General features: G+C 54.8%; 5 protein-coding genes across 5 annotated transcripts; 1 reads left to right on the forward strand and 4 right to left on the reverse strand.

Annotated features, from left to right (window-relative positions):
- Window positions 1-8705: 8705 nt before the first annotated feature.
- CkaCkLH20_12155 (uncharacterized protein) lies at window positions 8706-9167 on the reverse strand (the record flags this gene model as incomplete). The annotated part of the gene is made up of 1 exon (XM_038894868.1): window positions 8706-9167. One exon carries the CDS (start codon window positions 9165-9167, stop codon window positions 8706-8708), a length of 462 nt encoding a protein of 153 aa, XP_038739769.1.
- A 3220-nt stretch (window positions 9168-12387) lies between these two features.
- Window positions 12388-13197, reverse strand: CkaCkLH20_12156 (uncharacterized protein; the record flags this gene model as incomplete). Its single annotated transcript, XM_038894869.1, has 1 exon — window positions 12388-13197. The coding sequence occupies one exon, from the start codon at window positions 13195-13197 to the stop codon at window positions 12388-12390; it is 810 nt and encodes a 269-aa protein (XP_038739770.1).
- Window positions 13198-15390: 2193 nt separating this feature from the next.
- Window positions 15391-15705, reverse strand: CkaCkLH20_12157 (alpha-mannosyltransferase; the record flags this gene model as incomplete). The annotated part of the gene is made up of 1 exon (XM_038894870.1): window positions 15391-15705. One exon carries the CDS (start codon window positions 15703-15705, stop codon window positions 15391-15393), a length of 315 nt encoding a protein of 104 aa, XP_038739771.1.
- A 158-nt stretch (window positions 15706-15863) lies between these two features.
- On the forward strand, window positions 15864-17946 carry CkaCkLH20_12158 (calcineurin-like phosphoesterase; the record flags this gene model as incomplete). The annotated part of the gene is made up of 5 exons (XM_038894871.1): window positions 15864-15963; window positions 16500-16539; window positions 16600-16723; window positions 16780-16870; window positions 16928-17946. The coding sequence occupies 5 exons, from the start codon at window positions 15864-15866 to the stop codon at window positions 17944-17946; spliced, it is 1374 nt and encodes a 457-aa protein (XP_038739772.1).
- A 254-nt stretch (window positions 17947-18200) lies between these two features.
- CkaCkLH20_12159 (uncharacterized protein) lies at window positions 18201-19778 on the reverse strand (the record flags this gene model as incomplete). The annotated part of the gene is made up of 1 exon (XM_038894872.1): window positions 18201-19778. One exon carries the CDS (start codon window positions 19776-19778, stop codon window positions 18201-18203), a length of 1578 nt encoding a protein of 525 aa, XP_038739773.1.
- Window positions 19779-20828: the final 1050 nt, after the last annotated feature.

Below are 20828 nucleotides of genomic sequence, written 5' to 3' on the forward strand. Positions count from 1 at the left end.
AAGGGAAGGGAAGCCGGCTGGGGTTGGGTCGAGTTGGAGGGACGTGGGAGGTATTCGGCGGTGGGCGATGCACCATGTGGGCTTGTGGTCTGTGTTGATGCTGCGAGAAGCTGCGGGTGGAGACAGTGGACAGTGCTGTGGATAGTGGACAGCGGACACCTCAGTGGACTGCCTAAGCCCCAAGCCCCCGAGATGTACCCGGAACGTACTAGCGTCGTATCTGAGCGGATGAGCGGACACTGGACGCCCTTCCTTTTTCCTTCTTTCTGTTCCCAGTTCTCACCAGTAAGAAGCCCTTGAGCTTCCTGTTCCAGCCTCCAGTCCAGGCCGTCTTTGACGAAGCTGACGGAATAGAGCCCGGAGCTTGGGTACAGCACAGCACAGCACAGCAGGACTCGGATCAGGGCAGATGGGACCTTACCGTCTGAGATATCAGGGGGTCCTCTTTTTGTGCGAGTTTCCTCGGCTCTTTAGCGTATCTGCAAGGCAAGAAAGAGAGCAGGGCAGGGGGTGAGAGGAAGAAGTGCAGAAAAGACATGCCCAGGGCAGTCAAGAAAAACAATATTGGGAATACGGGCACGACAAGCGGTCGGTAACCAAATAATGCCACGAAAATTGGCCGAATACGCGGCGCTTGCTCCCGAACTGAACTATTGACTATCTTTCTGCCGACTCTCGCATATCCCGCCTGCACCGCACCATCCAATATTGTCGATATCATTCGGTCATGGCAAAACGAAACATGCGAGTTTTCGCCAGAAGAAACTCGGCAGAAACTGTTTTCCTGGTGTTTGGTCCATGACTGGACGCGACGCAACGCAACACAAGGTAAGGCAAGGCAAGGCAAGACATCCTCGGACAATCAGCATCTGCATCTCCATCTCCAGAGACAGCAGTGACCGAGACAGAAACACATCAACCAACCGTCAGCCAGTTTCACTCGCTCGCACAGTCACCACCCAGCTCTGCAGTGACGAAAGTTGACGCAACGCGAGACAGGCATCCCAATCCCAGCCTCACACAAAATCTTGCTGTACAGAAAATAAAAATGTTTTCCTCCTTTTTCTCCTCCCGCATTTGTGGTCGAAACAACCATCCGTTGATGCGTGCTGGCTTGTTCCCTGGCCTCGGATCATAGCACGCCAGGTAATGCTTCCCAATACATGGCAGGATGACGTTGGACGCCGGCGGATGGCTGAGCGGCAGTTGGTCTGGTCCGGGTGGCCGTGCCTCATTCTCACCCCCCTTCTCAGAGATCAGTCCATCCCATTCATCCATCTCATCTCATCTTATCCCATCCCGTCGCGGCATCCCATCTTCATCTGACGCCCTTCGTTCGTTCGTTCGTCCGCTTTCGCGGTTAAATCAAGGTGAGCCCGCGTGGGCATGGCATGGCAGTTCTCCCCGTGCCACATTGCCTATCCGAGGCAAGATCGAATCGGGGAAAAGAGAGTGCCCAGAGACGTGTATCATTGTAGCCGTAGAGTGTTTTACCAGGCACATCCAGGAACGGCCGCGTCGTCACACAGATGGTCGATCAGATGGTGCCATTGCGCCCATTGCATCCTTAGTGGTGGTAATTCCCGATGATACCGTCCGTATACGGGGGTCGTACTCGACCACGCTTTGTATTCTGTGTCCATCTCGACAGGAGAATATTTCGCTCGCACAAGAACCATCCCGGGAACACTGGAGCATCTTCTCCAGGAGAGGAACCTCCCGCGACCGCAAGCTGCCTCTCGGTGTCGTGTTGTTGTTCCTGGCCACGGCCAGGGGGTGACCCGGCTCGACGGCCGCTCACCGTGACGACTGGTGCTAATTTGGGTGTCAATGGATGTTCGTCTGGTGGGTACGATGTGGAGTACGGATACCTAGGCTACGGGCAGAAGTCAGGAACCCGGGCTGCTCAGCTTGACTGACATTCTGGCAGACTGGCATTGCTTCAGAATTGGACCCCAATGACAAGAACAATGGTCTCTCTCAACGCTCAGGTCTGATCAGTGGGAACTCGCCAGGTACCTGCCCCAGTTCTTGCCTCCTCACATCTCGGGGACTCCTGCTGTCCACTCAGTCCGCGGGAAGCAATGGAACAAATGGATCAGTCTTGTCAACGTCTCCAGCAACAACATCTGATTCTGATCTTGACGGACGGGACAGCACAAGGGTGTATGCGTATGGCAAGGGCGGCAATTCTTCACCGTAGGCGGTAAAGAGAAGAAGCGATGCTCCAGACCCATTCGTTTCTTCGCATCGCACAATTCTTGCTCAATTTGGTCTCTGAACCGCGATGCCAAGTCATCAAATCCAAGTCGATATGATGAATCCGAACCAGCAGCTTCAATTTTCAACTTCCAAGCCGCCCGCTCGCCCGCCCGGACGATCCACGATGGTAGTATCCGTAAGGTATCGACAGCTTCGGTTCACCCCTCACGCTTCACTCACGCCCCCTTCATCCGTCTCATTCATTCATTATTATTCAATCGTCGATAATGGCAATGGAACTGACATGGACACGCCCACGGCCCCTGTGGATTTTGGATTTGCAGCATCATGCTACGCTGAGACCCCTAGCGTCCCCAGCGTCCCCAGCGTCCTTGGTCTCCAGTGACGTGCTAACCCAGCCACAACCACGCCAAACAGCAGATTTTTTTCCTTTGCCGGGACACGTCCATGTCCTGCAGCGCACATCCTCACATTCCAACCGACGATACCTACCTTACTACCTAGTTTATGCATTGCCTCATGCTCTATTGCCTCGCCCGTCTCGCCGCCCGTCCCTTTGTTCTTACCCCAGAGTCCGCGGCCCGGCGAAGGGGACCCTCGGGTGGGGAAGACTCGCACTGGAAGGAGCCGCTGCGAATCGCCTGCCGCCATTTTCATCGTCCTTTGCCATGCTGCGGCACCTGCTCATACATCCAGATACTCGGCTTCTTGTTTCTTTCTTCACTTCTTTGTTCGCCAATTTGATATTCATCGGTGACATAGAGTCGAGACCTTCCTCCGCCACAAGCGCGACCACAACCGTCAAAGTCGACGTCGAGGTCTGGCCATCGCTTACACCGCAGCGCTGAACCCGTTCTCTGCTCTAACGTGGTCTCCGGTCTCGACACCTCACGAAGCCTCCATCAACGCATCGTGTACACCACATAGCAACATCACGAGTCCGATATCTCGATCCCAACCAACCTCATGCCACCACCTGCACCACCACGACCGCTCATCTGATGTCTTCGTACCTGACTTGCTGGCCGCAACCAGCGTCATGTCATGGCCATGCACACACCACACGCAGAATCAACAGCACGCTACGAATACTCAACCAACCGATGTCCTCAACTGCATCACGAACTGCTCCTAATGCACCTCGGGCAGTAGCACCATCGGCAGCTTTCAGGGGGACGCTGGAACTGCACAGCACAACGTACGGATATCCCGACCAAAACCGTTTGTGCCCAGAGTCGATTGTCTCTACTAGCGCCTGAGCCTGAGCCTGCTGCGTATTCTGGACGAGTATCCGTACAGATACCCCATTTGCATAACACGCTCCGCGTCACTGCATAAAGCCGCTCCCTGTCGTGGCCCATCGACAATGCGCCCGCCATACGTCAGATCATCCCGTCCCCTATCTTCTTGTCCCAACACCTCGACCTCCAACTCCGACGACGGGCCAACTACGGATGCGCTACCCTACCTACTAGCACCCCAACCCGCCAAAAGCAAACGGCTGCCTTGCTAGATGCACAACTGAGCATCCCGAATGTCAGTGCGGCAACGTTGTCGTCGTGACCATGGTCATGACCGTGTCCGTGTCCGCGGGTGCAAAACTCGGAGAGCGCTCTGTTCGTCCCGGAGCTCCTGCACAGCGCGGCATCTCACCCATGCCACCACGTCACTGAGGTGCCCGCTCAGGGTCCTTTGCCGCGCAGTGCGATCTTGCTGTCCGTCGATTGCCGCAGTCCTGAGTCGGAGAGCCGACACCTCACATGAACCTTGCAGCTCGAGACCGAGAGGCTTTACCGAAGCAGCTGCCCCGTCCGAAAGCGGCTTTCACGATGCCGTGATGAAGCATTCCAAGGTCCAGACGTGGCGAGAACTGCCGTTGCCGGACTTGGACGTCAGTGAGGCAGCATGTCGTCGACTCTTGACTCTGACAACGCGAATCCCCTCTCGTACGAAACTCAAGGGTCCCAGTCCCAGACATCCGGGGGTCCAGATCGTCAAGGGTCGCAAAAGGCAACGCCGCATCGGTTGCCCACATCTCCGGGTCGATCCCAATCTCGCCGGCCTATGCCGCCGAGTCGGGAGACTTGGAAGCCTCTCCCCCACTTGGCCAATCTCACTCTGTGCTAATGATAGAGTCGATGTCAAGCAGAGCAAAACGCACCAAGCTTCGACGAACTCGTTCCATCCCTTTGAGCCCGGGGTTTTTCATGGTTTCTTGGCATGCGACATCTGACCCCGTAATCCAATTCTCAGGACTCTTACCTGAGCCAGTGGCTGAAGAGGACCGGATAACTTCAGTCAACAGGCGCCCGACAGAAGCAGCTTCGTCGCCGCAAGCGGCAGTGGCATCAAGCCACGAGGGAGCTACTAGCCACTCGCCAGGCGCGGCCACGCCCATCAGAGCGTCTGCCGGACTTCTGCTGGGCAATGCCAGATGCCCTGCCAGGCGGGAATCGTCCTTGGGACGGTCGTTTGTCTGAGCGCTCCCAGCCATGCCCAAACGAGCTGCTCCTTCATCTCCTTATTGTCTCGTTTGGGAGACAAATGATGAGATGCGATGCGATGCACATCCTCCTCAGCCGCGGAAGCCGATCTCTCGCAAACAGTGCTTTGTCAATGTCGCCTGCATCGAAGAAGCTTCTCACGACATCATAGCAGAGACTGCGATCGACCCTCACCCACGACCTGCAGCACATGCTTTAGATTGCCATGCACGCGACCCGGAAAATCACCTGCAAGCTATCTTTTCCCCAGCCCCACGCGACGCATGCTTCTTCCAGAACGGAAAGTGTGAACTCTGAATCCCCGCCTCCCTGCTGCAGACCCGTTCGTGCGTCCCGCGACCGGCCGTCCAACTAAAGCTCGCCCGTCCCACTCCCGACCGAAGGGGGGGTTCGTCCGGTCCGGGGCCGGGCACAAGGTGGTTGCTGTGTCCCCCGTGCGGCGGCAGCCTTCAGGTGAGATGCAGTCTAGGCGTCCTCCCAAAACAAGTTGTTCAAGACAACACTGCAACAGAAAACTGGAGGTCGGGGTGATGCGCTGGCATGCAGTCCAATCCATCTCAACTCATTGGTGACCTTACCGAGCTGTGCACTTTCACATTCAGCTCCGGCAAAGCTGACGCCTGATCGCAATCTTAAACTTCGGAATCTCACCAGCAAAGTCAGCCTTGAAAGGGCCGCTGCGCCTTGCGAATCCGTCCCGTCGGTTTGGCAACCGGGGGAGTAAGGGAAGGGAGGGATTCCGACCCTAGAATGACAGAAGACGTTTTCATTTCTTATTTTCGTCGATGCCTATTCCCGCTCCCTCCGTGCGGTCTGCCAAGCTCCGCCATGCATCGTATTCGAATTGAGGCAGCCGAAGGGGGGGGGGAGGGAAACCAACCAAACCCGCCGTGAGATTCTCTTTTGAAATTTCCATTGTCGGGCAAGAAGAGCACACGGACTTTTTTGGTCCCTTTCGCCCCCCTTGAAATCACTTCACTTTTCAGCCCGTTTTACGGGGTGACGGGGTCTCATCTATCTACCCGCTTCTCGTATTATTCCACAGATTTACCTAAGATCGGCATTAGATTCCTTTTTTTATTTTTTTCGCAGCTGTCAGTCAGGGCCACCTCTCAGCCCATGCTGCACATAAGGCGCGATTTCTCTCCAATAAACGGGATTACCTAGTGGGCGGCGGATGAGGCGAGCGAGGTGTGCTCCGCGCTTGTTTTTCTGCTCCGCATAGGATCGGTTCAGCTCCGTCTTTCGCAGGGCCTTGGCCCCCCCACTCTGTGCGGCGGCAGGCACAGTTTCTGATGGCATTGGTACATTAGCGTGCGTGTCTATGTGTGTGCGTTTTGCGTTTTTCTGCGGAGGTGGGAAGGAGGAGGAGGAGGCTCTTTTGCTGACTGAGTCCGAGACGGAGCCTCGCTTGTGCTTGGTATTAGGTCAGACTCGGAGGAGGGGGGGTTGGAATCCTTCTGAATGGCCGAGGTTCGAAGAAAGACTGGGCTGGGGGAAGACCTTTTGAGCTTGCAGACGCCTGCGTGTGATATTGGACTGGATTGCATGATCAGGGGCATATGCGGACGCGGTCTATCGTCGATTTCGGGGATGCATGTCGTGTCGTGGTTGAAGGACCGGGGCTGGTTGGCTGGGTTGGTCGCGGTATGACGACGGCTCAGGTGTGAGGTCTGTCTTGTTGCATGGGCAGCTTGCATGCGTACGAGGTGTTGCTCCTCGGGCTTATATGGCCGTCTTCGCCTCAACTTTCTTCTTGCGGCTGTTCAACCGACGGTTGCTTCTGTTGTTGTATACCTTGACTTGCATAGGTTTGATCTGTTTCCTCAGACTGGCGTACATGCTTCGCGCTGGTGATGTGATCGTCTTGGCTCCTTCGACTGCACAGATCATTCACGGTCGAATACTTGACAAGTGAGTGACGGGAACGGGAGACAGAGCCGTCAGACATGCATGCTATCCCAAAGACTTCATGTTGTAGTTGCCCTTCATGGTAGTTATAAATAAGAAACCACGCTCCCGAGTAGAGTCCCTCCCCAAGGCAGTCGACTTTTTGCCACTCGTTCTCTGCTCTTCTCGACGTATCGGACATCCTTCGCCCTTTGGCGGTAGTGTCAATTCAAGCTATTGTTAGTTGACTTGACTTTGAGCCGTTTGTTTTTCCTGTGGTCTCTTGCGAACTCTTCTAGCCGAATACTTGAAGGGTGACGAAGAGGGAGGGGAAGCAGGATAACTAGAGCTGTGTGTTTTCTCAAGACCTTGTAGTCCCAGGATCAGCCTAGCGACTCTTGATAACTTGTGAATTGCAATTCTCGACGTAATCGGCGTAAGCTTCCTGCAATTTGACCGTGATATCAGTTGAAATTGGTCCTTGACTTGAGCGTCAGTCGCTTTCCCTCGTATGCCTTCACATACTTAAGGCTCCATGGTCTCAGATGTCAGGTCATTACTGTCAACGTGATTCCGTCCCTCGATGCGGAGTGAGAGCATAGCAAGGTGCGACCACTGGTATACAGGCACATGATTTGCATCTTTGAGTGCCCAGGTTAGGCCTCGTCGCAGCACTCAGTGCCCACATCATGCAGGTAAACGTGATGTGTATAACAGGAGGCGGATGAGGGAAGAAGCTAGACGGGAATAACTCTGGTTGGAAGAAACGGGAGATCGACGTGGTGTGAAAGCAAGAGACACGAATGGGTCCCCTTGCGAGTGCTCGAATACACCTGCCGATGCTGACTTGTATGAGGAACTTCCAGTGAAAGGTATTGTTCGTGGCAGCCTCGGCTCGGGCCTGGCGTTCAGGAGCAAATATCCTCACAGGGTTGTTCAACCGACTCTTGGTGAATCGGCAACTGCTGGCTCTGCGGTGCCGCCAAAGTTTCGCCGAACACCTTCACGGACGTTTGCCAATGGAGGACGACTCGTCTATTTAAAAAGGCTCTTAATGACACGGTCCTCGCACTTCAAGAGAGGGCCGCCATCATCTGCTTATAGTGCCAGTTGGATTCATCAATTGGCCAGGGGGAAAAAATGTGTGTGGTCTGGTCTTTAAGGTGAGCGCGGTGTGAACAGAGTCTGCCCACATGAAATCAGTATACGTGATACGTATAATTAGGGGCGGATGGGAGAAGCGATGACGGAGGAAGCTTCTCTGCTCGGATGCGCAAGACCCAATCAGAAAGCATTGCATGCAACACGTCTCGCCGCGAAGCGAACTGAGGGTTGGCAGTTGGAATAGCTTCCAGATAAGATTAAACAACAGCGAGATAGACTTCTCCAAGTTTACCTCACAGCTGAAGGGGATTTGTGAGGACCACGAGCCAGCCTCACACAAACTCTTCCGCCTCTATAAAGGGCATCCGACTTGTGGTACCAATGCCCCGACGCCAAGCCTCTCGCATCCGAGGAAGTCCCCAGGAGACCAGCCCGCCCAATAATGTGTGAATTAATAGAGATGCCATAGCCTGAGTAACCTGGCCTGGTTGGAGCAGTTGAGCTGTGACAGGCAAAAAGTCGAGGCACAGGCAGCCACATGAACGCTGGATAGAGCATTGGCCAAAGTTCATGGAGCACCTGATTTCTGAATGTGTGCAAACTTGCTACTAAGTTTCCCATCTCCAATGACTCAAGAAAATTACCACAGAGAGTTGGTCAGCTACGGAGACCGGGAAAAAACGAACGCAGTGTGTCGTATCGTCAATATCATTTCCTAAGAACCTATTTCATCCTTCCATGTAGTCTAGTATGACCCAGTGCCGTTGGTAGAGTATGCAAACCAGACCTCGATGAAGTAAAACAAACAAAACAACGCCAGCATGCCTTGACTCGCAGTAAACCCTTTCTTAGTCCGAGACATCCTTCTCAAACCGATACCGCCTGGCTTCATGAAGCATCGTCTGTATCGAAATTTTACTCCTTGGTAACGATGACTAGACGTTCAAAATTAGCGCTCCGTAGTGCCACGGAATTCAATGTCGGCTACATACCAGAAGACTGCTGAACGATCTGAGTGATCTGGGGGATCACGGCCTGGTCGATGAACTGGCCCAGGTTGAGCTGGCCGACACCCTGGATGAGACCGAGGTTGAGACCGCCCAGGTTGAGGTTGGCCAGGTTGACATTGTTGAAGACGCCCTGCTGCTGGATGGCCAGGACGGTCTGCAGCTGCTGGAGCTGGAGCAGGGCGTTGAGGTCGAAGTTCTGGGCGGCGAAGAGGCCCTGGAACGCCTGGAGGTTGAGGTTGTTGACCTGGCCCAGCTGCGCCAGGCCCTGCAGGTTGAGTCCGTTGAGGGCGAGGACGTAGTTGAGGTCGAGGTTCTTGAAGCCCTGGAGGTTGTTCAGGCGGCCGAGGTCGACGTTGGCGCGGGGCTCGTTGGTGGATGTCGGGGCGGCGGCGGCGAAGACGGCGAAGGTCGAGGCGAGGATCGTGGAGAAACGCATCTTGGTGGTGTTGGTGGGTATATTTGTCGTCGTGAGAGAGGTCGTTTGTGATTAAAAGTTATTAATACGAAGCGAGCACAGCTCTGGATGTTCCGTTAAGGAGTGGTTTCGATTTCGACGGGCTTGGAAAGAGTGAAGCGAACAACGAGCACAGCTGTTGGTTGAGTTAGTCTTGATGATGGTTTAGCGGTATGTGAGGATCTTACCTCTGTAGAGAAAGAATGAATGGGAACGAAGAGATCGAACTGGAAGATTGGCTTGTTTGTGTGTGAGGATGGAGAGAAGAGAAATCATGTGAAGTCCGGCGGCAGCCGACATCTTATGTATGAAGGCAGTTGAGGCGGCGATGCCAAGTTCACGGCACTTGCGCAATCCGCCGAGAAGCCATAGGAAAGTTTGGACCGTTTCCAAGAATGATTAAGGTAAGATCGCTCGGAAGAGTCGTGGAGGAGATATCCGGTGCGTGTCAGAAGCCGGGTTTTGCTGGGACGGACAAGCGTTGGATCAAACGAGTTGTCGACGGGAAGTCCAGCCCCAGGGACTGTGGGATGTCTCCATGGCAGGGGCAGAGTCTCTTCGGATGAGCGAAGCGACGGAATGCCGGTATAGGATTTGAATTTAGATCTTGGTAGGAAAATTTTAAACTGCCGACGTGGATCTCCAGAGTAAACGCTGAGTTCGGCCGTCTACATGCAATTTTCCGACGGTGTCTCTTTCCCAGGGCGCAAAATGTTTTCCAAGCATGTTGTGAGCCGAAGGTGGGGAGATCTAAGGCATGAAGCCAGTGTGTGATCCGGCTTCATGTACGTCCGAACCATCAAGAATGACGGTGAAGACACCAAGACGACGGAAACAAACTGCATCAGGGTGTGAACCTTGCACGGCGGAAGATTGAAGTCCAAGACCCAAATAACCTTACTTGATGGGGCTTATGGCAGCTTCGTTGATAGGAAGATACGATGCTGATGGGTGGTATGGGGACGAACATGACCCTGGAAGCTGACGAGGCTGTTGGGGTCGCCAAGTCGGCAGACGGATCTTCCATCTTTCTTGTTCCTTCAACAGCCAGAGCGGACGGGTCTACATCAAGATCGACAACCAGGAGACTGAGGAACAGGCGCTTCCGTGGTTCAGCGAGAGTAGGGAAAGGAGGCATGATGGGCCTAAGAAAACGCGAGAGGCTCGGAGTCGATATTAGGATTTGCTCCTTTCCCTCGAGCCCTAACACACGGCGTTTCACAGAGGCGATGTTGCCGCCAGCAGCCGGCGTATCCCACTCCCCATATGGAAGATCGACTTAAATCGCCATGTAAAGTGAGAGGGAAACAACGGAAGCTTAGGATCTCTTCGTCTCACTTTTAACTTACGAATTGTTACTTTGCAGCTCATAGCTCATGTCTAGTGCATCAATGACCGATAGGGCTATCAAGATCAGTGGCCAAAATGCGCCTTGCACCGTAAAGCTGAACGCAGCCATATGCCAAGCAGCCGAAATTTAGTCGAAATGAGCAAGCAGTGTGATCTATGTTGATAGGTGACGCGATAGCGGATGGCGAAGACGTAGGAATAAGGTGAAAGACAACCTTAGCACTCGGCAAGGTCATCCCGGCCAAGATGCCGGGATCAGATGAAGATGAGGTGCCTGGAGTGCCATCCAAAGATTCGTGTGTGAAAACACACTTCAATGGCCATATCAGACGACGCTGAAAAAAGGATAGTTCAGCGTGATGTTCCGTGACAGTCGCAGATGGGATGAAGTAACCTTGACGCTCCTGCAGAGGTGTTACATCGTCTTGGTAGACCGCCCAGCCGGCGTGCCGGCGTTGAAAGACTCAAGCTGACCAGACGACACGACAGCCTGTCAATGCAGCCTTGGTGTTATAGAGCAGGTAGATGCGATGATTGGACCATGAGGTGTCATTCACCTGAGAGATGGATGACAGGAGGAAGAGACGTCAGAGCGGCTCAACTAAGGTTTAGTGGCGGTTTAAACTCGCCAAGTGGGCCCGGCCTGTCAAGCTCCTTTACATGGACCCCAAAACGGCCCCTGCATCGGTTCCCAGCCCCGCCATTGGTCCCGCGACCCCCGCATCCCGTCTCCGTCCCCCAGCGGCCCGGGCGCAGGTTGCAACGGTCTGGCACCGGGATCTCCTCTCCCAGACCGTCGATGAGGCATCTGCCATCCAGCGCATTAAGCCATTGATAATAGCGCGGCTGGCCAACGTCACCGTCCATTCAGTCCCCTTCTTTTGTGTCATCGCATCTTGATGGCTCGGATGTTGGGCGATTCCGTGGACTGGCGCACTTCGGTACCAAACTTCGGCGGTCACTGGTGGGTGACAAACGAAAAGATTTCAGACGACGCAAGGCGGTGTTGGCCTAAAGACATTTCTCGCAATTTTTCATGGCGTTTGTCGTGGGATAATCACATTCAACTGAAGTTGAGCTCAGCTAAGGACCCCTTCTCAGCTGTTTATGTACATAGGCTGAGAAAATGCGAAGTGGAAAATAGTGGTTGGTCCACTAATAGGCATGTGGAAGATTAAGAGCCGTGTCCAGAAACTGCTGGTGATGGGAGATAGATGGCAGCAGTTATGAAGACAGGAGAGAAGACAAAGACCGAGGTATACAGAGGAGACGAAGTGAAGGACCGATGTCAACGAACACCTCTCACAAGGTTGAGTCCCCTGAGACTGCATTTCCAGTGTGTCATTCTGTCATTTTCTGCGCACGTGCGACTTGTCAATTTTGCGGTGCACATTAGCATAAGCTTAAAAAATCACATCGGCGCCAAGAATCTGGTTCCATGACCAGGATACCCTGACTGAAACAACGAACCGTCCAAAGATCAGCAGAATGAGACAGGTTGGCAGCCAGACTGAGACGTCAATGTAATAATATTTTGACAGATGCATGTTTTTACAAAACCAATTAAGTACATGCTAACCCTTGTCTCCCAGGACAGCCTTTAGCTTTGCGCCGCGACCCAGACCCGTATCCCATGAGAAACCCCTTTTTCACTCCCACACCAGCCAAGCCGTCTCCAGCACGATCCGGAGGCTGCAGCGGAGACTCCGAGGGCTCAATGCTCAGTAGTCATGCGGCGCTGGTGTCCTCGCATCCCGCACGCAGGAAGCGACGCTGGGAGTATGCTCATTTCCCCGTCGGATTGTAGGCAGATTCTCTGCAAGTCTTCTAGAACTCGATCACAAGTGTCTATTTACAACTTGCCACCCATGCCGATCTGGATGCCGCTGACAACGATGCCCTGCTGCATGAGACCGACGAGCTGGACAGGGTTGACAAGACCGACGGAAGTGAGCTGAGCGAGCTGCTGGAGCTGGGCGAGCATGATGAGCTGCTGCTGGGCTTGGAGCTGAGCGAGAGCGTTGACGTTGACGACGTTGCCGAGACCCATGGAGGCCAGGAGAAGCTGGACGATCTGGAGAAGCTGGGCGTTGTCGTTGTTGTTGTTGTTGCGGTTGTTGCCGTTGCGGTTGTTCCTGTTGCCGTCGCGGTCGCGGTTGCGCTGGTTCTTCTGGTACTCCTCGGCCTTCTTCGCGGCATCCCTGGCAGCCTCCTTGCGGGCCTTGTCGGCCTCCTCCTTGGCCTTGTCGGCCTCCTTCGCAGCATCTTCCTGCTGCTTCTTCTCCTCCTCGGCCTTCTTGGCAGCCTCCTCAGCAGCCTTCTTAGCGGCTTCTTCTTGCGCCTTCTTGGCAGCCTCCTCCTCGGCCTTCTTCTTCTCCTCTTCGGCCGCGGCGTCACCGCCCGCGGCGGGGGGAGCAGCAGCTGGGGGAGCAGCCTCGGCAGGCGGAGCGGCGGCGGGAGGGGCGGCAGCAGGAGGAGCAGCGGCAGGAGGAGCAGCGGCAGGAGGAGCAGCAGCGGGCGCCTCAGCAACAGGTGCAGCAGGCGCGGCGGGGGCAGCAGCCTCCTGGCGGAGGGTAAGCTCCTCGCGAGCACCCAACTGCTTGGGGATGCTCAGACCCGACACCAGGCCGGTGGCAATGAGAAGAATCATGGAGGACCTCATTTTGAAAGGACTGTTGAGAATCGAAAAACTGAAACTTCTGATCTGTTAGAATATGACCGCTGAGAATGAGAGGAGGGTGGTCTTACGGTGGGTATCAAGGAATGACAAGAGAAGCGTAGAAAGAATGAAAACAGAGCACAGCTGCTTCTAGTTAGTTACTGATGTCCAAAGGGAGGAAACGACTTTCTTACCTCTTGAGAATAGAATTGAAAGATGGGGTAAAGACACTGTCCTGAAGAGAAGGGATGCAGATCAAAACACTGTCTGGATCGGGATCACGAAGACTATTTAACCTCCGGACGTTCTGGCCAAGACATTAAGCATAAGTCCTCGCGTGGACCTTGCCCGTTGTTGGGCAACCGTCCCAAGACCAAACATCACCCTTCAGATGGCATCTATCAGGCCCATGAGACAGATACCATCCGGGATCAGTCGCCTGTGTGACATGCCAACGGGTGTGTGGCGTCTAGCCTCCCAACCCGCAAAGCAGTCATCCGTCCCCACATCGTAGCCCGGCAGAGGAAGGGTTCACGAGAGCCGGTCTCAGCGGTCCCCGTCGAGAAACAGATGGCACCCGTCAACCCAACTCTGAGCCGCGGAGGCGCAGGCGTCCCAGCTCCAGCGGTTCGTCATGATTCGCTCCTCGGCTGTTTCGACTGATGTGAGCCGTGCTTGGCGGCTAGGAGATCAGACCGCTCGCCGCCCCAGCGATATTTCTCCGCGAGACGATGAGCTAAAGTGAACCTTGATCGTGATTGTGGTGCGCGGATGCCCTGGTTGTCGGTTCCCGTCCGTAGTATGAATGAGAATTCAACCTCCCGGACGCCAAGGCGTGCATCAGGGGCATCCTGCCTCAAAATTTGTTAGCAGGTGTTAGTCGTCGCAGCGGGGACACGCTGCGACTCTTAGCAGCACAGATCGCCACCCGAGTCCCTTCAGACGTCTCATACTCCACGATCGCCCGGACGCTGAACGGAACACAGTCGTGCCGCGAAGAATTGCGCCTCATGGTCTTGGAAAACTGCTATAGCATTATTATTCCATAGGATTCCTCAAGAGCTTCCGTGAAGATCCTACGTAATTTCAGACGCACGGCACTTGGGGATCGTGACTGAAGATGAAAGCAAGAAGAAACAGAATCCTGGGAGACTCTCAGCGATCATAACACATCTTCACCATATTGGAAGAGGCGATGAATGTAGAGGGAGTGAAATCTTTCCAACCAGCCGAGTAATCAGATTCTGATCTCAATTTTGGGTTTGCGACCCGTCCGACTGGGGCGCCCAGAACCGCAAGGATAAAGCCGTTGCGACTCTGTTGCAAGGGCGGACTGCACCTACGTTTCAGCAACGGCTTGTCGAAAAATAACCTTGATTTTAGAGCAAGTGCTTATTTGGACTTGGCGGGCCCTGACCAACGGCTCCCGAGGGGAGCGGTCGACGAATAAAGCAACTGTTACATGATCCTGGTTGCAGATAGTGCTGTAGATGAAAGAATTGCCCGTGGACTTCAGGAGCTACGGGATAAACGGAGGTGGATAGCGAGTCGCAAGGGCATATGTAGAAAACAACATCAACCGAGGAACAAAAATTCAAACAAATAGGAAACGATCCAACCAACCTGGTCAAATATCTTTGAGAATTGACTTTCGAGAAAATATCAAGACTGATGCTTCGCGGAGTGGAGGTGACATACCGCTACAACCCCGGCTTCACCCGATCGCGCATTTGCTATGAACGGATATCCGGATCTCAACCACAACTTCGAAGTTGAACAACCCTACCTCAAAGACAGAAAATGGCGGCAAATCAAGGTTGAGAGAAAACCGAACAGGATCCAAGAAGGGTCAGAATCGGGCTTGCTGCCGTAGCATTTTATTGATTTGCATGAACCGCCAGTAAAACGGACGATGACTGTCCTGTCATATCAGCCCAACATCCCCATGGCTGGCCGATGCTGCAAGCGGCTTCTACGCCGTGAGCAAATCCGTAGGTCTCCTGACGGCTGCTCCAGGTCGCGCTCGTTGCGTTGTAGATTTTCGCAGCTGCTCTGGTGCGGCATCCACCCGCGTTCGCAGCAGTCGTTGTCCAGAATGATCACGGGTCCCAAGTCGTCAAGTCGTACCACAGAAAGAAAAAAGGTATCTTGAATTGTACAGTTGTCATATGTGTCGTCACCAGTCGATTCTTCCCCTTATGCTTTACTCGGCCCATGGAATCCCAGCCACTCTCCCAGTATGCCACCCGGCTTCGGTACCGGACACTCCCTCTTTAACCTCTCTTCTCTCGCTCGTAATGTCTCCTCGTCGCCGACTTGATCGAAGTTGACGATGCCGTCCTTGATCTCCGGGGTCTCGCGGCGCTTCCGCCTCCTCCGTCGACCGTCCTCCCCTACGACAATATCTCCATCGGCGTATGTGACTCTTGGTGCCGGGCAGGGCAGGAGATGTGGCAGGCCAACAACGAAAAAGCTGGCGACGACGGTGGTTGCGAAGAGCGATGAGGTCATTCGCGACCGCGGGTGGAGGGGATGCGGTGGCATGATCGCGTCTTTTTTTGGTTCGGAAAGGAGGGCCGCTGATTTTGTCTGGTGCAATTGAGCGTCAGCGAACTCGATACAGCCATGTAAAAACCAATCGGACAAGCCTTCTCACCTATGACCGTGACATGCTCGCACAAGTGGGTGGAGGGTCCGAATTGAGTCCTCTGGAGAAGGCCGCGATGCACGTCGATGAGTGCCAACAGGCGAATTTCTCGCAAACCGGAAGTGAAGCTTAATGGCTGGATTGCTATTCAGCCCATCTGATTGGATTCCACTGTCCCGGAGTGGAGCCGAAAGGGTAGCATGACATTCGGCAGCGCCTGCCTGAGGATCTTGCCGTCGGGGACGCGCAAAAACTGTAGCTCCGAAGCAAAATCCCGTCATCCACAGCAGCTGCGGGCGGGTGACAAGGGTCCCGTGCATTCCCAGTGACCCACGTTCTCGCAGATCCACCAGGCCGGTCGGGCCTGCGCTTGCTGATAACTGATAAGACCCGGCAATTTAGCGTGGTTGGGGGTTCGGAGCAGCTGCCAACGCCAAACGGTAAGGCAGTATGCACGTCTTTTCCATTGACGCCATGCTGAATTTGCCTTGATCGTAACGCATGTGCTCTTCTACACCGACCGGACGAAAAAGACGCGTTTGAATCGCGTTGAAATCAGCTTCATCTCAATTTTGCGACATAGTGTGAAGCGTCGACTTTTGTGCTCTTCTATCGACGACCGCGACTCGCCGGCTTCGCGCGCCTCGACATAGACCAGGGAGCCCCTCCCCGATCATCGCCATGAGCGACCTCGACAGGTGAGCCTCTTTGAGCCGAAGATGGGTCTGATTTTAGTCAGATGCTAACACATATCATAGAGCCATCGCGCAATTGCGCGCCTGCCGTCCGATTCCCGAAGCGCAAGTCCGAGAGCTCTGCCACAAGGCACGCGAACTGCTCATTGAGGAAGGCAATGTCGTCACAGTTACAGCTCCTGTAACGGTATGCCTCGGCCGAATGCGACGGATACTCTAGACGGGAACTGATGGCGTATGCAGATATGCGGTGATATACACGGCCAATTCCACGACTTGATGGAGCTTTTCCGTGTCGGCGGTGACGTGCCCGACACAAACTACCTCTTCATGGGTATGCTGCGATACTGCTCCGTTCCTGCGATGGGCGCATACTGACTATCGCGTCCAGGCGACTTCGTCGATCGTGGCTTCTACTCTCTCGAATCATTCCTCCTTCTTCTCTGTCTCAAAGTCCGCTATCCCGACCGCATGACCCTCATCCGAGGCAACCACGAGTCCCGCCAAATTACCACCGTGTACGGCTTCTACGACGAGTGCCTGCGCAAATACGGATCAGCAAACGTATGGCGCTACTGCTGCGACGTCTTCGACTATCTCGCACTGGGCGCCATCGTCCTCGGCGCATCACATACCTTTAATTCCAGCCCCGGCCAAGAGCCCATCGACGACGAGGTCGAGATCGAGGTCTGCGACCAGAGCGGCCAGACCATGAGCCGCTTCCCCCGCCAGAGGCGACCTCAGAGACAGCCGACCCCCGGCAGCCCGAATGGTGCACCTTCATCTTCCGGCGGCGACAAGACCGGCCCCCCTGGCACCGGCGCGTCAGGGAGCTCATCGGGTTCCCTCGGCAACCCAGCAGGTGCCATTCTTTGCGTTCACGGAGGTCTCTCTCCGCTGATCGACAGCGTCGACAAGATCAGGCTCCTAGACAGGAAACAAGAGGTTCCGCACGAAGGAGCCATGTGCGACCTCCTCTGGTCCGATCCGGACGACATTGACGGCTGGGGTCTCTCGCCACGTGGCGCAGGATTCTTGTTCGGTGCAGATATAGTGCGCGACTTCAACCACAAGAACGACCTATCGCTCATCGCTCGTGCCCATCAGCTGGTCATGGAGGGATTCAAAGAGATGTTTGACGCGAGCATCGTTACCGTTTGGTCGGCGCCCAATTACTGCTACCGATGCGGTAACGTGGCGGCAATCCTCGAACTCGCCGAGGACGATTCTGGAACCGGCGTCTTTGCGCGCAGCAACGGCGACGTGGGCCGTAGCGACGGCGGTATAAAGGGCACCGACGACTACGTGCTCCTGCCCGGGCCGGCGAGGAGGTACCGGGTGTTCCAGGCTGCACCGCAAGACTCCAGAGGAATGCCGGCCAAGAAGCCCGTCGCCGACTATTTCCTGTAGCCGCGGCCGGGAAGCCTCGATAGCGGCTGTGCTATCAGACGAACAGAAATAAAAGACACAAAAAGAAAGGCAAATTCTTAGCGACAAGCACTATGGGCCACGGCACTCGGGCGAGTGTGTTCCGTTTTTATATGTATGTGTATGGGGCTTGACGGAGAAGCAACGGAGTTTAAGGACTTCACATCAAACAAACACAATTCCCATATTCGCAAATCCCATCAGTGCCCCTATTCCCGAATGCTAACACACAGATCTCACACCTCCCCGCTCCAATGTCTCCCGAATCCTCGCCCCTGGTAAGAACCCTTCGGAACCTGGCTGGCCCTCTCCCCAAACTCCAGCTCCTCAGCAAAGTTCTCTCGCGCATTCCTGATCCAGTCGGCGAACACGCCCGCCGTCTCCTCCCCGCCAACGAAGACCTTAGCGGCGAACTGCACTTGCCAATCCAGCGTCTCGTAAAGCTCGGCCACCGACGCCGCCGCGCCCGCCAGCGCGGCCTCCTTCTCTGCCTCTTCTGCCCTGTTCCTCGGCCTGGCGCGGTTTGTGGTGTCGATGTACCTACGAAGCTCCTCCATCCCGAGCCGCGTGTCGGCAACGTCGAAATATTCGACGTGAATGGCGTTGAGCGCGTCCAGGAGGGTTTGTATGCGTTGTCGCGAGCTTCCTTGGCGCGGGCGGTGGTCGTCTGGGTGTAGGCGGTGCGGTGACGAGTCGAAGAGCGCGATGAGGTCTCCGAGGGCGTCTCGGGTTGCTTTTGCATGATGGTCTGAGGGGTGGAAATCTGTTCGTAGGGCTGATATGCGGATTCGTCCTTGCTCGGGATCTTGGTGGGCGCGGACTTGGGGTGTTGTTGAGTGAGGATTGATGATGTGGTCGTTTGCCACGGTGTACGTCGGCTGATCCTCGACTTTGGAGGGGAACGGGTTGATTATCTTCAAGAGGTTTTTGAAGCCCCAACCCCCTTCTCCTTGGTTTTGTCCGCCCCAGAGACCCGTCGGGACAGACTCTTCGTTTACATGCGGCTTCTTGTTCGGCGTGTCTTGGAGCTCGTCGCGGGGTCTCTTGCGTGGGTTATCGGGTATGTCAGGGGCGAATTTGTCCTCGCCTATCTGGGCTTTCCATCCCGCAACCTTCTCTGCCTCGATTTTGTTTTCTTGCTCGTCGGTTTGTCGCCCGATGTGCGCGGCGCCGGACATGTCTCCGGGTAGACGAGGTGAAGAGCCGTGTTGCCCCTGGAATGTGATAGGTTCCAGCGCGGGTGCGGCGTAGTTCGGGTCGGCCGTCGGCCATGGTTCATACTTGCTCGAATCACGTGGGGGAGACAGAAGAGAAATAATGCCATCATTGGCCGGTCTTGGGGTTTGGATGTGGTTCCCAGAAACGGTCAGGGTGTCGAGAAGAGCATCTCGGTCCGGAGGTGTTTGAGGGGAAAGTGGCACCCTCGGCGGGGGCTGGTTCGGGGATGAACCGCCGGGCGGCGGAGTCGGCACGGCGCCGAACGAGTAGGCAATCTGCTCTTCGACGTCTTCAAGCTGCGTGGTGATGAGCACGAGCTGCTGCGTCAACGTGTTCTCCAGCGTATCCCGCGTGCGGCCTCCGTGGTCATCGTCCGGCACGCGCAAGCTCGCCAGGTCGGCGCTCGCATCCTGTATCGTCTGGCCGAGCCGTTGGAAGCAGTCGCGCGCGTCGTGGAGCTGGCCCCTCTGTGCCCTGATCTCGGAGAGGTGCCTCTCGATTTCGACGCCGTGCGATATCGCCAGGATGTTCAGGAGGTCTATTCTCTGTTCTGGGTATTGGGATGGTGGTGCTGTGTTTGGCCTTTTTTGAAACATTTTTGCGATCCGCGCTTGTGTGTTTGTGGATGAGCGAGCTCTCAACGTCTTTTGCAAAAGGATCACAACTGTTTGAGGACGGGGAGAAACAACAGCAAACAGAACGGGTGGAATCATGCTTCCTTTAAAGAACAGTAAGAAACGTTGTATTGTGACTTTGGTATAGTTCTTGTACCATTGGGTCGTTTGCAAGAAAACACCCCCTCCTCGAATAGCATCCTCTACAATGCTGCAATGTGACAAAGAAAATTCGTGAGTTCGTAGGTGATGGGGCCAGGTCGTCTAAAGAAACATCTGTTTTCGGTCGATGCCGAAAGAAATGGAGTGTCGGTGAGCGTTGTGTTACCTTTGTCGCTTGCTTCCAACTCAGGGAAGACGCAAGACAAAGTCTCATGTCCTTCTTCCACAAAGAATCCAAAACTCATCACAGTCGTTGCTTGACCATTGAGAGTTGTGCCATGCTGACCTCCACGGGGATGAGTGGATTTTGTTCCATTGTGACCGTTCCGAGCCCAGGCCTGAGTTTAATTGAGGTGTCGCTGATGGTTGAGAGGCCTTGAGCCACTTTCCGTCGAGGGAGGATGCAGCGCCCATGCTCTAGGATCAGCATTTACTCCAGTTGATCCAGCAAAAGCTGCCATGTTCTGTCTTTGGTATTCGTCCGAAATGTGTGCCTGTTCGGTCTGTTGATCCTCGTTGCTTGAGTCTGAATCATAGACAGAGGCGGGATCAGAATGGCCAGCACTTCCGGTTGCAAAGTGAGACGGAATATACGTCGGAATCTGATGCATTGTGTCGTATCCAGCACCTTGAAGCACGGTGTGCGTGCCGCTGTTTGGTGACAGAGAGTTCGTAGCATCTGTTCCCGGGAACGAGGAGTGAAAGTCGAGCGCCTGGTTCGCTCCATAGCCTTGCATATTCATGGATAGACCGTCAGTTGGCGAGACTGGGTTTCCCGGCGGCCATATCGAAGCTTGTAAGTTATTGCCATGACCTGGAAGACGTTGGCTCCCCGGCTGGATGTAGGCCGAAGTGGGGAAGCTCATCGAA

The sequence above is a fragment of the Colletotrichum karsti genome, assembly GCF_011947395.1.
Source record: "Colletotrichum karsti strain CkLH20 chromosome Unknown Scaffold55, whole genome shotgun sequence".
NCBI classification, from domain to species: domain Eukaryota; kingdom Fungi; phylum Ascomycota; class Sordariomycetes; order Glomerellales; family Glomerellaceae; genus Colletotrichum; species Colletotrichum karsti.